Source organism: Diplotaxodon limnothrissa, linkage group LG9, assembly GCF_057381915.1.
Source record: "Diplotaxodon limnothrissa isolate DT_005_m linkage group LG9, D_limnothrissa_male_GT1.1, whole genome shotgun sequence".
NCBI classification, from domain to species: domain Eukaryota; kingdom Metazoa; phylum Chordata; class Actinopteri; order Cichliformes; family Cichlidae; genus Diplotaxodon; species Diplotaxodon limnothrissa.
Window position 1 is genome coordinate 31,065,078 of NC_140604.1, and position 16,775 is coordinate 31,081,852.

The 16,775-nt window shown below is 40.7% G+C and overlaps 1 protein-coding gene across 1 annotated transcript; it reads left to right on the forward strand.

Moving 5' to 3' along the window:
- The first annotated feature begins 1,230 nt into the window (after positions 1-1,230).
- On the forward strand, positions 1,231-16,542 carry rec8b (REC8 meiotic recombination protein b). Its single transcript, XM_085362508.1, has 18 exons — positions 1,231-1,286; positions 1,396-1,464; positions 1,660-1,802; positions 2,925-3,000; positions 3,440-3,557; positions 5,553-5,619; positions 5,727-5,794; positions 7,957-8,038; positions 8,829-8,886; positions 9,065-9,260; positions 9,617-9,751; positions 10,610-10,685; positions 11,045-11,223; positions 11,477-11,516; positions 11,602-11,680; positions 11,777-11,878; positions 16,160-16,266; positions 16,451-16,542. Exons 1-18 carry the CDS (start codon positions 1,231-1,233, stop codon positions 16,540-16,542), a joined length of 1,743 nt encoding a protein of 580 aa, XP_085218634.1.
- The last annotated feature ends 233 nt before the right edge of the window (positions 16,543-16,775 follow it).

Sequence of the window (16,775 nt, forward strand, 5' to 3'; positions counted from 1 at the left end):
GTTTATCAAATTAATTTTTTAAAATAATTTTAATACTAAGTGTAAAATTCACGGGCGTTTCCAGGATTTTTTTTTAAATGGGATGAAATAGGGACCAGTCTAGAGAAGTTCCTGGAAAATCAGCAACATTCTCTGAGAAATAAAAGCCAAACAAAAGCATTTGAAAACTGACTCACAGTTCAGTTATATTGATTTTAATGTGTCTTCATATTAGGACTAAGAATAGGAATAATTTTTCAACATTACATGATTATATATTGCATTACTTATTACTTAATAAATTATAGAAATGTTAGCAGCAAAAGCATAATTAAAGTACCATTCTCTGAAAGAGGATAATTTTGCTCTAAAGCTATATTTTTAATCTTTATCAAAATAATGGCATGATAACTCAACAAAACTGAACTTTCTATACTTTCCTATGCTATGCCATCACAGTCTAGGTGCTATATTTTATATATTGTTTAGTAACTATGAAAACTTTATATAAAATGTTTTAATATTTTTTAAATACTAGCAAGTATACAGATAGGGAACATACAAATATACATGCATGTGCTACAGTGCTATTATACATTATGACACTTCATTCTGTGCTTGGTTGAACTGTTGTATAAAATGTTTGTATACCCCATATACCTGTTGGCACTCAGTGTGCCCTACACAGGGAACATATAAATGTGTGTGCTTCAGGCAATTATATTATGATTATAAAAAACACAAATATAGTCAGTTCAAATACTTTGCATTTTAAAGTTTTAGTGTTTGTAACTAGTATGGCTGTGAAATAAATAAAACAAAAATAAAAACAAAAAAATCCATTTGTTCACAAAGGGAGCAGAGTTATATAATATTACATTAAATGGGAACAAGTAAAACCTAAAGCCATATAGTACTTGAGTACTGCTATCAGTCTTAATCATCAGTTTTAGAGTAATTTGATGCCCTTTTTAATTGTAAGGCTCTATGTTAGTTTTTCTTTAAACGGGTAAAGTCTAACATAACTACTCATCTTACATTTATTTATGCAGCAATGGATTTATTTTTAGTACTTGAACGCATCATGGGTGTTTACTATCGTGTCCTGAATCTGAAACCGGATTGGTGGAGCATGTTTTGAGGCGGGAAACCGAGATTTAAATTTCGGCAAAGATTGGTGTTTTAATCTAGTTCCTAAACTTGGTCCTCTTTTCTTTAACTTCTTGCATTTTTATTGACAGATAAGACGAAATGTTTTACTACCCCAATGTGCTCCAGCGACATTCTGGATGTTTTTCCACAATTTGGTGAGTCTACATGTTGCTTCAAAGCCATTAGCAAGAAGTCCTGATGGACATTACCTCCCGACTAGCTAACTGTTATGTCTAAATTTTGTAAATGTGTTTTGTTATTCAGGTTAGCAGCCACTAAAGGCATCAGGGTGACCCGCAGAGAGCTTCTGAGAGTCAATGTCAAGCGGACCTGGTATGAATGTGCATGTTTTTGTATAGCAAGCCTGATAAAATTGCTAAAGTAGATTAGCAAAGGTTTAGACTAGTTTAGGTTACTTAGTTCAAACTTAGCACTTCACTACATCTCCATTTGCCAGTAAATTGTGCAGCTAAGTTTTACTGTGCACATTTAGTCAAGATTCATCTGCCTCATTTTGAATGTTTACAGCGGGGAGATTTTGGACTATGTGACGGCACAGGTTCCTCCACCACAACCCAGCCTGCCCAGGCCTCGGTTCTCTCTGTACCTGTCCTCTCAGCTGCAGTACGGAGTGGTTGTAGTCTACCACAGGCAGTGTGGCTTCTTGCTTGGTGAGGAACAAACAGCAAGACAGCAGAAACAAGAGAAACTGAAATCGTGTGATCAGCCATGACATTCCTCTGCTTTCCCTACACACTATGCTGCAAGTTGAGTCACTGCAGTAGTTGTCAAATTTGAAAGTGTATACAAAACACTGAGGAGATGACTAACATGGATTAAAAAATAAATGGGAATCATTTCATGGTAGATTGCTTATATAGGATTAGCAAAAAAAAGGGAGTTGGTTGGCAAAATGATTTTCAATTGAACCAAAAAACCCCAACAAAAAACACTAACTCAAATAAACCAAAAGCAAAAACAGAGCAGCTTCATTATTTTTCATGATTGATGTTAACTGGGGAAAAAAGCCCAGCTTGTTTACTTTATGCAAAACACATCAGACAGATTGTGTTCGTCACCTTCTCTCTGTGTCATGAAAACTGTTTTGGTGCAAAAACCAAAACAATGCTATCATCCCAGCTCCCCCTGATAAGTGTGATTTAGAAGCCAATATGGAACTAATGAAAGCAACATCATCAAACACAGCGCAACAGTCTCGATTCATCAGGTCTCAAATTGCAGCCTGACGATGATATTGCATCCGACATATTCGCAATCATGCTGCTGTCATGGTTGATGAAAATGGTGAAACATAATGCAGGATGATCAGCAGGAGGAGATGCCAAGAAAGCAGCCATTGTCTGCAGTGGCATTTAATTTCACCCACCAGTACAATAAAACCTCCAAGTGTGTGGGTATGATGTTTATATGGCATTATTAAGCAGGGCTTAGTGGAGTTTGGTATGGTCATTGTAAAATGGGACACAAACATCCTCCATGCTCATTTTTATTTTTCCAGACATCCATTTTTTTATATGCTTATTCAGTTGAAGGTCCTATGAGGCTGGAGGCAATCCTGGCTTTGGGGGAGAGGTTGGGTACATCCTGGACAGGTTGCCGGTACAGGCAACCTAAATACTCTTAGTACTTTTTATCAATGAGGATGTTGAATACACATGTTAGCTTGAAGTGACCTTTAGTACATTTGTCACTGTTAACTTAAATGTGATGCCTCTTCTTGCATCTCTGTTTTTTTTTGTACGAGTCGTGTGCATAATTTTTCTGTTTTCCAGAGGAGGTTCAACAAACCATAGACCGCCTGCTGCGCTGTAAAAGATGTGTGCCTATAGACATGGCTGAATCTGGCAGGTCTGTGTATGCACGCACAGTGTGCTAATCCACAGGGGAAGAAAGTTTTGTCTCTTGCGGCATCTGAAAAAAAATTAGCAGAACTGTCAGGAAGTTTTAGCTGTTTGGGGAAGTGTGAGCTCACAGGCTTGTTGTTGAATATTTATGAGATGACAAACAGATTGTTTGGAGTAATAAACAGTAAAATGGAGAATATGGTGTTTAAATTAGTGGACAAATGGCTCTCCTTCCCTTTAAATAGCTTCATCAATGTTTCATAAGCCACATTATGGAACAGCAGTAACGTTATGCACTTTGCTATTTATTAATCCATTTTGTGCGATATGAAGGAGCTCTAGTCTTATTCCAGTGATATTTTATATTATTAGAAACTGCAAATTCTAAAATGTGTGCAGTGTTTGAATATGTTGAGTAATAACATTGGCGTATCACACTGTAGGAATGCTTTGGATATACCTGACATCCTGTACATGATGGAGGAGGCAGAAGGAGCTCAGGATCCCTTCTTTGGTATCATGGAATCTCACCAGCTACCCAGCCCATACAAATTACCCCAGGTACATACACCCACCATTATACACCAGTATTATATATGCATGCCTCTGTAATATGTCAGGTTTGCTACAGAGGGACTGCAGTCAGTGTTGAAGGTCACGCTCTGTAAGCATGCAGGTGAGAGGCAGCAGTAGCTGCTACTATTACAATAATGATTAGATTTACCATGAATCATAATAATAGAAGCTTGCAGGATTTCACACATGCAGGCGAACTCCTGTTTCCAAAAAAATCTTTTGACTTGTAAAGATCAGTTCAGTGTTGAGCTTCATATGCAAGACTATTTGTGACATTTAGTCCTTATCCTAACACACAGACAAACATCTGATGTCCTGAAATTGTGACTGGCCATATAAATGCAGAACTTACTGTTATTTCACACAGTTTTGTTTGTTTGTTACCACAAATTACACATGCACCATTTACTTGGATTATTGTTTTATGGTAATGTTTACAAATGGGCTTTGATCAGTGTTTTTTGATCAACGGTCATGACAATTAGCATATTAATGATCAAGGAGCTGCCCATTGTTCATTCAGTGGGCTGGTTTCAGTTATTGTGCAAATGTACTGTCTATAAGGTTGGGGAAACCTCCAGTCAGCTGAGACTGAAGAAGTCACTTGGATGAGTGACGAAACTGGGGGGGAAATGCAGTGATTTACAAATCTCATAAAACCACATTTTATTCACAATAGATCACAGAAAACATATCAAATGTTTAAACTAAGAGATTTTATTATTTCGTGAAGGATAACACCTCATTTTGAATTTTTACGGCAGCGACATGTCTCAGAGAAGTTGGCATGGGGCAACAAAAGGCTGGAAAAGCACTGAGTAAGTAAGAGGTACAATAAAGAAACCGCTGGAGGAACATTTTGCAGTTAAGAAGTTACCTAGTGAGCAATGTGACTGGGTATAAAAAATGCATCTTAAAGAGGTTTCTGCAGAACAACTTCAGAAAAAAAACTTTTCACCATATATTTCATCATCTACAGTACATAATCATAATACTCAAAAGATTAAGAGATCCTGGAGAAATCTGTGTGTGCAAGGGTCAAAATTAGTATGGGATGCCCATGAGATGATCTTCAGAGCCTCAGGTCTCACTGCATTAAAACAGGCACGTCTGTGAGCACAATTCACCATGCCCCTCTAAAATGCAGGTTAAAGTTCTTATCGTGACAAGAAGAAGCCCCACATGAACGTGACCCTGCGCTTCTCTTGGCCAAAGCTCATTTAAAATGAAATTATTCTGTTATAGATGCCCTATAGTTCAGATTAAAGAGAAGAGGAATCATCTGGGTTGTTATCAACACTCGGTTCAAAAGCCATCTTTGATGGCATTAGTGCCTATAGTATTGGCACCTTGCACACCTGTAAAGACACCATCAGTGTTGAAGGGTGTAAACAGGTTTTAGAGCAAATGGAAACATTTGGCACATCAGGAGAAATACGACAGAAGACCCCGGACTGTCAGGACTGTATTCCTCTCCAAAAAGTCCAGCAGCTGCTCTCCTCAGCTACCAGATGTTTACAGACTGTTAAAAGATGAGGGGATGATACACAGCGCTAAACGTGGCCCTGTAACAACTTTTTTGAAACATGTTGCTGCCATGAAATGATTTTTTTCCTGAATTGTTGCATTCTCTCATTTTAAACATTTGGTATATTACTATATTACTGCTACTGTGAATAAAATATGGGTTTGTGAGATTTGCAAGTCATTGCATTCTGGTTTTATTTACACCCCGAGTCGTGTGGCAATGGGGTTGTGCACTATATTTCTCCCTGCTTACAATACTTCATAGTGTTGAGTCAGTTAAATCACAGTGAATAACTCCTTGCTGAGTGTGGGTGATGTAAATCTGGCAGACCTGGACTTGAACTTTGTCCTCATAATCTGTAATGAGTAGAATGAGTCAATGTTATATGGATTTAAAGGATTGCTGCACTGCATCATAAGTGTTTGTTACGTGTTTGTGATGTGCGCTTCCAGGCGGGGTTTGTGATTGAAGATGTTGGTTCACAGCACTCCCTGGTGCTCAGTCCCCACACCACACGAGGTGAGATGAAAACTCTGGCATTTTAAAAAGCTGTAGCTGCTCCCCATTTGAATCTCAGCTACTCTCACATCCTTGTGCTCCTAATTCCTCCTGCAATGTTAAACCAGGTTTCAGGTCACCTCCAGCTGCCATCACTCTAACTGAGAAGGAGCACTTCATCATCACCACTGCTGAGGTAAACTCTCTGTCATAGTGCGGGGACAAGAAACACCCCAGTCATCATTTTTAGTTACAGCAGGCGTCCTGGTAAATCACTGAGCCAGGATGTGGACCGTGTGCCCACAACATCTCCAGTTAACATCTTTGTCACAAGCTAGAAGCCTGCTTCCTGTGTGCCTCATGCTTTGTGACGAGGGAGCAGCATCAAAGGCAGAAGATGTAGTACACTGTCACATGCTCTTGTGAGAAAGATGTTTACTGTTAAACAAGGCCAGATATTTATAAGAACTCTTATTTTGAAGTGCTCAAACCAATCCAGTGTGTATAAGATAAAGTGAGGTGAGTGTTGTGAGGAAATGTGGATCAAAATGACAGACAGAGAAAAGAAGGCAGAGGGATGTGTTTCCCTACTGTAAGTCGAGCAGGACCATCACACAGTATTAGCCTCCTCGCTCTGTCACTTAGAGACTGCCGATGGCCCTCATTAGAGCAGGGCGATATGGCCAAAAATATTTATCACGATATATATTTGAAAATTTGCGATAACGATATAACCGACGATATAATTGATGCGAGACAAAATACAACTCCACAACATTACTAGCGCAAAAAGACAACCTTCCATTTATATTCACTTAAACAAGAAGCTGGTTTTTATGTACATTAAAGCTTTATAAAAATGTAACAGTGCAAATGCAAATTCCTTGCTGAAAGTTTAACCAAAAGGCATTTCCACTAGAAATGGGCTGACATATCCTGAGCATAACCATGTATAATATCCACTGAAGTTAAAAAGAGGTGCTTTGCAACATTAAACTGCAGTGTGCAGTACGCATTTTTCGGACCATAAGGTGCACGGGATTATAAGGCACATTAAGCGAAACAAAGCAGTCAGATAAATCAAACTTTATTAAACTCATTCTTCTTGCTTCCTCCACGTCTGTACCATTGATTCCTTAATGTTGAATTCTCTGGCAGCTGCTCTATTCCCATGTTGTTGCAGTATATTAATGACTAACCTCGTATTGTGGATGGATTATCTCAGTTGTTCTCCTGACTGAAGTTTGGTCCGTTTACAGCATCCTGCCATGCGATTGCATTTGTCTCTAACCATGAAGAACCTTCACGTTAACTTTTATAAGTGGAAAAGTGTTAGTGTTCGTCCTCCAGCTTCACTGTTTATGTTATGCTAACATAGCTGTGTCGCTAGCGATCACGTAGCACATCATTATATACCAGCTAGCCCAACTTCAGTAACCCTACAAACGTCACTGCTGTTTAGTTTCCTGTCTTCATTTATGTTGCAAGTGATAGCAGAGCTGTACGTTTGAATTTTTTCAGAAATCTCTCAGTCAGAACATGCAATATCATGCTTAGGTAACTAGCGAAACTAGCGAGCTAACTTCCGCTAGCTTCCTGCTAACTTCTAACTCCGTTAAATGTAATAACTTTTGTTTTCATGGATGCCTGGAAGTTAAACTTTATAGTTACACCTCGTAAAGCAGCAATGCTGATCGTTTTATTAAAGATGAAAGAATTTAGACAGTTTTTAACTCTAAGTGATGCTGCAGTGTTGTTTGACCTGAAGCATACGGAGTTTAGGACCCAGATTACTCCCAGATTTAAGAGCATCTTAGTCCGACAAATACGACAATAACAACGGCCGCTTGCATGTTCTGCAAAAAAAATGTGCTTTGTTGTGTATCTGACGGACAAACACCAAACCAGTTCCACATCACTGAAGTTGCACCATTTTTACAAACCAAATCTGGATCATCTGTTTCACTCAACAATCGGCCATGTGCGTATGAAAACAAAGGCACTGCGCATGCGCGTTTTACTCCCATTCTATCGCGATATTTCATTTTCCTATCGTTGCCTAACATTATACCGGTATTACCGTGAACGGTATAATATGGCCCAGCCCTAGCCCTCATGAACCGCATCAGCTGATGATATCCATTTTGGCTTGTTGAGATCGGGCTTAATTACATCAGCCTGTGTGCACAGTTTGCTCACAGAGACATGCTGCTCACATCCCTGTTGCACTGTCAGTCTCATGAGTTTAGTTTTGCTATGCAGGCAGAAACATGGTAATATCTGTACTCTCAGCTCTGTTGCTGCTGCTGTATTTTTATTTCTGTCTTTCATTCACGCGTCTTACATTTTCTGTGTCAGGATTTCGAGGGAGCTGATCTTCCTGAAGCTACAGCCAGAGAGATTGACTTGTTGATGGACCAAGCTGACCAGTTCCATAAAGGTGTTTCTGTCAGACTCATTGATTGTCCTCTGTGATAAGCACTGTGCACATATAACAGGGTTTTATGTGTTTAGCCTGACATCATGTTTTAGCTTTGCAGAAATTCTTATCAGCTCTGCAACACGTCCCTCTCTTGCACAGGGTATTTTCTCTGCCTAGAGGAAATTTTTGGCACTGTCTTCTAAGAGGTTTTAGGAGTGGCAAAGACAGGTCACCCTCATTTGAAGCTAGCTTCATTAATTCCAAGCCTTGAAGACGTTTTTGTTTATGAAATCCTGAGAAATAACAGGAAAAGGCATCGATTTCTGCCAAAACCGGAACTTATTTACTTTACTGTAAGCATGTGGTCACCTACAACAAGACCCCATTCTGAGTCAGGAGAAAGCCTGTTGTAATGTGACTGCCCCCATCAGCCGGGTCAAATTCTTTGTGCCACGGCTATAATTGGAAAAAGAGCCGCTCTGACCCCATGAGTGCTTTTGCTACCAGAAAGAAAACATTTATTTTCTGGAAACTGGTTGGTTTCATTGGAGAGCAGAGAGGCAGAAACTTTAGATCGCCTCTTCTGCTCTGACAAAAATTATAAAAGACAGGACAACATGTGAGTAGCTTGTATTTAGTTCCAATTTTCTCTGTTAAAACATGAGTGAGAGAGTAGAAAAGGATTTTTTAGAGTCTTATTAGAATAGATTTAAGCCACTTGATTCATTAGTTTGGGTCATTTGGTGAAAACTGTTAGTTTGTATGTGTCTTGTTTCTCTGAGCGTTGTTTACAACACGTGTTAAACAGATGCAGAGGAGCAGACAGAGGAGAGCAGCTGGAAAGGAGCCATGTCTTCTGCTGATCAGTGAGTCCTGGTTAGAAACAAAAGTGACAAACATGGTTTGTGTTTCCACTGGCTGTTACGGCCCGTGCACAGAAAATAGACCGCAGACTTACAGGAATATTTATGTGTGTCTCAAAGGTGTGATAACAGTTTTCGTCTCATGAACATTTTCAGTGTGGTGCTACGTGTGTGTTTCCAGGCTGGAGGAGGAGGTGGTGTTGGGGACAGACCGGGACAGTGTGTGGCTGCTGGACGAGGAGACAGGTCAGCCTATGGCAGTTCCTTTGGCAACCATTGCCCTAGAGATGACCCCTGTACAAGTTGCCATGCCATCTCCACCCTCTGGGGCATCTGGGAGAGAGGGGGACCGAACGACAGAAAGGCCCTGTGATGAGGTGGGATAAGGAGGACTGCTCACTTTTACTGTTTTGTGAGAAAGTAAAAGATTTCCGGTGTGTCTGTGTGGGATGTATCTGAAAGGCTCTGGATTTTGTTGATGGAAAAACAGCTATTAAAGCTATGTTTTATTTTTAGGCTATTGAACGATGATTGTGTAGGAAACACTGTGATGACAGCTTGTTTTTATGACACCCGTAGCCCAGTGACTCACGAGCAGTTTGTTTTGTTTTAGAAACAAATAATAGAAAGCATGTGCGGGTGTGTCAACATGGAGCTGCATATTTTCCAGTATGCGTACTCTGGACTGTTAAGTCATTGCACTGTAAACGTATGATTGTTGCTGTGCCACCAGGTGGCTGCTCCTCCTCTAAGGAAGCGCGGTGGAAGACGCAGGCGTCAGCTGGTCTTTGCAGACCCTCAGGTCCAGATATCTGAAAGAGTGATGGAGGAGCAGATCGGGAACCCGAGGGCCGAGACGCTCACACTGGTAGTTAGAATAAGATGACATCACTGAACTTTTAAAGATTTATCTGAATGAATTCAGTCTAAATATTTCAGATTTTGAATGACAGTTTGCATCACATAACTGCTGGAGTTATGTACACATTTAACAGCTTCTTTTCTTCTCAGACACATGTAGACTTTTTCCATGAGTCTCTACTCAACTTGACTCAATCCATTTTTTAGGGCTTTCCATTAGGCTTTTTGTTACCTCCTGTTGGATTTCAGGTGATCCGAGGCAATCCGAAAATATGTCGTCAACAGACTGCATGCCAACAGTTGGCCAGTCATTGGCGTCACGAGAGCTACACAAAAAACAGTGCGGTCCCTGAGTCTGAAAAAGCCATACACTGAGCAGCAGGTAGATGATCATCATCCGCTGTTATTGTGTTTGTGTCACATGCAAATCACATCACGGGACTTTTGTCCGCGTTACTATAACGACCCACACGTAGCAAAGTGGTACTCGATTGTAGTGGAAAACAACCAAAATGGAGTTGAGCTGAGCAGAGTAGGTATTAATGGAAAAGAGGCAATAGACACAAAGACTCCATACTAAAATCCGTCTTCACTGGATGTTCCTGGTTCAGTTGACGGGGATCAGTGGTTGACTGACCGATTTTCAGTCTCTGCTGTTCTGTAATCAAAGTCTTGCCATCAAAGTGTCTATTCACCAGGGTGTCTGTTAATTAAACTCCTGCTCTCCACTTCTATTCCTTCTCTTCCCACTGGAATAGTGCTTATTGATTTCCTGCCATGTTTAAATTCCTGTGATATGCTGAGATTGGTTTCCCTCCCTCGCTGCACCAGAACCTTCACTCTAAAATCTTGTTTTTTCTCTCAGTCAGACGTGTTGCTGGACTTCCTGTCTGTGACCACGCGTGCCACTCCTACTCAGCTCTTCAGCGCCCCCTGTGGATGTAAGTACCAGGAGCTACACAGTTACTGTTGACTGAATACGAACCATTATTTCTAAGCCTTTTATTCTCAGGTAATGAAAGCACAGACGGATTGAGCAGTATAAAATCCCTTAGAGAGAATCCTTGTACATCATGTAAGGAAGCCTAATAAATAAAGAGAAATGCTGCAACTTGTCTGTTCGCCACATAAATGTTGTGCATGTTTCTAATCAGCTTCAGCCTCACTGGGCCTCTGCATGCTAATAGGTGGGACTAATCTCCAACACAGTCATCAGCTATAGTGAAAAAAAACTATAGCTGTAGAGAAAAAAAACAAACTGTCGGCATAGCACCCTGTCTGCCTTTTGCCCTATCTACAGCCCTCCTTCACTCTGACCTCCAGACGTTATGGAAACAGCAGGCCTCACTCGCCGTCCTGCCCAAACAAGAAAAAGAGAAAGGGGAGGAGGAAGAAGAAGAGGAGGGGAGATTGGGGTCAGAGCAAGAGAGAGAGATAATGAGGGCAGAGAGGAAGAGAAGGGACTCATCCATGAAGGAGGTGGGTCTGCGTACATTTAACCATCGACGAGGAGGATTTTGATGTAAAGTAGTGGTAATCTTACCAAACTCCAGTGTAATGCCATCCTGAATTCTGAGAGGGTATTTGTGGAGCCAGAGTTGTAATAATAAGGCTTATCTGGTATCCAGCTAGCCCGCAGTGGTAGCCTGCCAGCTCAGTGTGTTCAGCTCATTGGTGAAATAAATCAGATTATAAACCTCATTTCTATTTCTTTGCTCTCTCTCTTTCTCAGATACCCAGTGATTTAAGACTGCAAAGCACAGAGGGCTCATGTAAGAAGAACTCTCATCTTTGACACAGACTACTTAGATTTTTTTAAGAGCACAAAGCCACTCACTGCGTGTTTGTGTGTGTCAGCAGCTGTGTCAGATATGATGCTGGACATGTCCAAAGAAGATCGATCAGTAAGCGATGCCGTTACTTCCATCAGCAGATGGTAAGTCTCAGATGGATAGAAAGATGGACAGCTCGGTGCATAAGAAACAGATCACTGTGTGTTTGTGTTTATGTGTTTGTGTGTGTGTGTCTGCAGGTCTCTGCAGGAGGAAGTCCAACAACCAATGGAGCCCATAGCAGAAGAAAGGATTGAGATGCCCGAGGCTCAGACTAACGCAGACAGCAGGGACATGCTGAGGTGCTCTAAACATAAGCTAGCAAACACGCACAAACACACTCACACTGACACACAAACATACTTTGTAACTCCAAGAAATGCATGAAAGACATTTGCAGCTGTGTCAAACTCAGTCTCACTGATGCCCACTGTTTGAAATGAGAGTTACATTGTGGACCAGACCTATAGATGTTATTGACGTGCCTGTCTTTACAATCTGGTCCACGTGAATCCTGAACTATATGTTGTCATTATGGCGCCCACACCGCCAACTCCTAACAACCTGCTCATCAGCCTGAGTGTGACAGTTGCTTGTAGCACGAATTTGATTAAACAACATCAGTCCTTATGTAAAAGCAAAGTGGGAACAAAGTAGAGCTGGGCGATAGAACGATAACGATATGTATCGCGATATAACTTTTACTCGATAGAGAAATTAAGCTATCGCGATAGACCTCGCCGCTCTTGTCCTCTTAAAGAAAAAAAAAAAAAAAAAAAAAGGTCAGCCAATCCAAATTAAGTAGCGCAGAGCCGAACCAATCACAGCCGCAGCGTCACGTCGCGTGACTTGTTACGTACAGCACAAGTGCCAAGCCGCACGTGTGTTTGTTTGGGAAGCAGCCAGCGGGTAATGGAGCCAGCGCGTAATGGAGGAAATGAGTGTGCCGACTAGAAAAATCAACCGAGCGTGACCGAAGAGAAAACAGATGATGGTTCCAATGCCGGAGAGATTGTCGAACGGAAGAGCCATAGAAGTTCCGTAGTGTGAAGGTATTTCGGCTATTTCAAGTCTGACAAAAAACAGAGTAGCGTGCACTGTAAATTGTGCCGAAAGCAAGTCTGGAAATACAATAAACTGGTGCATGCGTCACACTGTGCGCCACGTTATTGTTTCGGTGAAATGAATTTCTACAATACTGTTACTGTTAATTCTACTCTCTGCAGTGTTTAAATGCTTACATACACACACAGTTACTGTCCCTCCACACATACGACTCGGTTCTGCTTCTATGCCCCAGCTTTGTTTACTTTTTCCCACCGAGGCTTCTAGACTTCTGATTGGCCAATATTTCTGCACGGTTAGGAATCTAGCTCCACCTGCTGCTTTGGCATGTTCATAGCAGCGTTTTCCTTCATTTCTCCCTTTATGTGCGGACGGGATTATTTTTTAAAACGAAAACGGAAAATCTCCGTTTTCAAAAATACCCGTGTACGCGTGGACGTAGCCTCAGTCTCTGACTGGAAGCGCTAATTCGTCATTCGGCTTTTGTCAGACTAAAGTAACTGTTAAAACTGTTTGAAAAGCTAAGCTATACAACAAGGAGAGATTGAGAATTTCCTTTTAGTTCTCAGTTTATTTGATATTGACAAAAGTTAGTCAGTTTTGTCTGTTCTTCTGTAAAACAAACTAAGATTTATTTTTAGAATTAATATTTTGTTTCTAAGTGGAATTGACAATTTAGTCTGTTTCATTTGTTCTATTTTGAAACTTAAACGCTTTAGCGGCTGCCTTTTGTGTAGTTTGCAATATTTGCCTTTATTTATCTGAAAAAGTCTCATGTTCCTTAAGTACATCTACCCTGTTGAACTTATTATGGGAAATAAATATTTAAATAAAAACAAGCTGCTGATTATTTCACATTTTACTTGTGAGCAACGGCACATTTAAATCTTACAAATATAGTTATTTGGCTTATATCGTGATAGATATCGTTATCGCCTGAAATGAAAAAAACATATCGTGATATGAAAAAATCTCATATCGCCCAGCTCTAGAACAAAGTGCTTATTTGTAAGTCTTAACATGTTAGTGGCTGTGTGGGAAATATAAGGGGAAAAACGCCTCTGATCAGGTGGTTTGCATATATAGCACAAGCCAGGCAGCTCATATGAAAGTGGGCGCACAAGGAAAGGTTTTGAATTGTAAATTAAGTTTGCAGTTTATCTGGAAGTCCTCATCTAAATGGTCTACCTGACACTGCTTGCCTCTTATCAGCTCCGAGGGTTTCTTTCTCGTATATTCAGTATATCAATAGAAATGATATTCCCTGAAAACAGAGATCGTCTCTTGCTGATTACATGCGCAGGCCTCTCTGTACTCTTTATAAAACAGCAAACATCTTTTGAAATTGTCCACCTCTGCTTGCTTTGTCCCACTCTGTGTCGGGCCGCTTTTATGCTCACCGTGACGCTTGTGTGCCGGGTGTTGTGGGATAATTTTTACATCTCATCCTGTGTCGTGAGACATGATCTTTGTGACACATCGGCCGGTCGCGCAAGACCCGAGTGTACGATCGTGCCCGTTTTTATGATTATTTTAATAATAGTTCTGCACAGTAGCTCAGAGACGCACAAACACACAGGGGGAGATGTTGCAACTGTTTAGAAGAATAACGCAGTGGCTTCTTGCACCTTAACAGTGGGGAATAAAGACGAGCGAAGCGACCACTGCAGAGGGTGTAGTGGCACCTTTAGCTCATCAGCTTTAAGGTGTCATGGAGGTGTGCCCACACAGCCCCGACTGCAGGAGTTTGACACGTGTTGCAACATAGGTAAACATGTAAGAGTCACTGTGATAATACAGGATGCTGAAGGATCTTTCTTTACTTTTTAATCCTTTCTGGCTCCTGAGTGCAGGCTCTTTGTTAATGCTGCCCAGCCTCCACATGCGCGTTAGTGCTCTAATATCCACTCGTGTTGAGATCTGAAGAGTCCACACTCTGCTCTGTTGCCAGAATCGCCCCAAGGTGATTAGTTTTTGTGGCACGACATGCTACTCTGCTCTTTGTATTTGAAGGTAGGCTGTGGCAGACTTTTAAAGGTGAACCATTAATGGCTACAGTTTGAAAACTAGGACAACTAGTCTATTTATTCAGAGTTTCAGCTGTGTTGGTTGAATTGCATGAAGAGAAACACAGTGACTTTCCTTTCCTAACACAGGCCAAAACAACGCTTAACAACACTCGTAATCTTTATCCAGTGTGTGCCAACAAACAGCATCTGAGACATTTTCACATCCTTGCTTATGTGACAGTGTTGGGGTCACTCGTCTTTTGATGCACACTTGTCTTCAGTGTTTTCAGGGATGTTACACTGAGCTGTCATCTACACACTGGGAGTCTCCCTGTTGGTTTGATCTGGTTTAAAACTCTAATTTTTATTCAGTTCATGCGTCAGACAGTGAAACTGTTGATCACAGTGCATCTATAATTATATTCATGTCCGGTAACATGTATAATTGCATATACACTTTTTGCCTCCAGCATAACAGGTTGACCTGCTTTCTAAGTTGTTGGACATTTGCTTTGAAATTCTAAACCGAAAGGAAGCAGCAGACCTGAGGGATGAGTCTGACACGTATCCCTGACTGATTTTGTTTAAATGTCAAATACTGTGAAAAAGTATTTGCTCCCTTCATGATTTCAGTTTTTGTAAATTTTCACATTTCAGATTTTAATATCTGACAAAAACAACCCAAGTAAATACAAAATGCAGTTTGGTGAAATTATGATTTTATTTATTAAATGAATAACTATCCAAAACTACATATCCCTTGTGTAAAAATGAAATAACCGCCTAAGCTTAACAACTGGCTGCACCACCCTTGGCAGCAAGAACTACAATCAGACATGATTGATAACTGATAGTGAGTCATTCACATCACTGTCGAGGAATTTTGGCCCACTCTTCTTTTCAGAATTGTTTTATTGGAGTGTTTTCCCAAAAGTCTCTGGGAACATCAAGATGCTTTTTAACAGATGTGAGTTGAGCCTTTGTGTTCTGTTTGCTCAGCAGTGGTTTTCTCCTTGGGTGCCATTTTTGCCCAGTCTCTTTCTTGTCATTGAATCATGAACTCTGACCTCAACAGAGACAAATGAGGCCTTGTCACTTTTGCGACCTCCTGGATGAATCATTGCTGTGCTCTTGAAGTAATTTTTGTAGACTGGCCACTCGTGGGATGATTCACTACTGGTACAGTTTTTCTCCATGTGTGGATAATGGCTCTCACTTTGGATCACTGGAGTTCCCAGACTTTAGAACTGGCTTTGTAACCTTTTCCAGACTGACTGATGCCAGTGACTTTTTTTCTTAGCTCTTTCTTTAGATTGTGGCATGATGTGCTTTTAGCCTACTTTACCTTGTTAGACGTGTTGGTTTAAGGGATTTCTCACATTTTTACACAGAACATGGATGGTTTGGGTAACTTGGTTTCTTAATAAATGAAATCATTGTTTAAAAAAACGTAATCTGTACTTCCTCGAGATATTTAAAAACAAAACAAAACATACGTTTCTTTTCCAGCTGGATCACCTTCAGCCTGCAGAGGTTTGGTGAAGTCATCTTTGACTCTCTGCTGCCCCCTGAGGCCAATCGCTCCACTGCAACTGACACATTCTACAAACTGCTGGGTATGGGAAAGACAGAAATGGATTTTATTGATTTTTAGAGCTTTGAAGAATGAGGTGGATTGATGTGTCATTAAAGCTGACCTTTCACAAACTTCCCTGCATTGTACAGTAACAAAGGCTGTCACAGAGTGCGGTCTCTGTAACATGTTTAATGGCCCTATTCTGTGACGCTTCCTTCCAACAGAGCTCCTGTCTGCTGGACAGGTGACCGTACATCAGGCTGAGCCCTACAGCAGCATCACCATAAGCTCTGCTAAGCTGACAATGGCTGCCTGAACACACCTACAGCATCCAGCTAAAACCTAGTAGAGATTCAGCTCATCTGAACACATTGTTAAATCCAGTTTTTAATCAATAGCATATGAAGATTATTAAATGAATTACTTTTAATTAAACATGACCCTTTTTAAAAAAAAAACCAAACAAACAAAAAACCATCAGCGTTTCATGTTTTTATGCTTGGAAATTCAGTATTTTTAAGGATATTTTTAAAAATGTTATCCTACTCA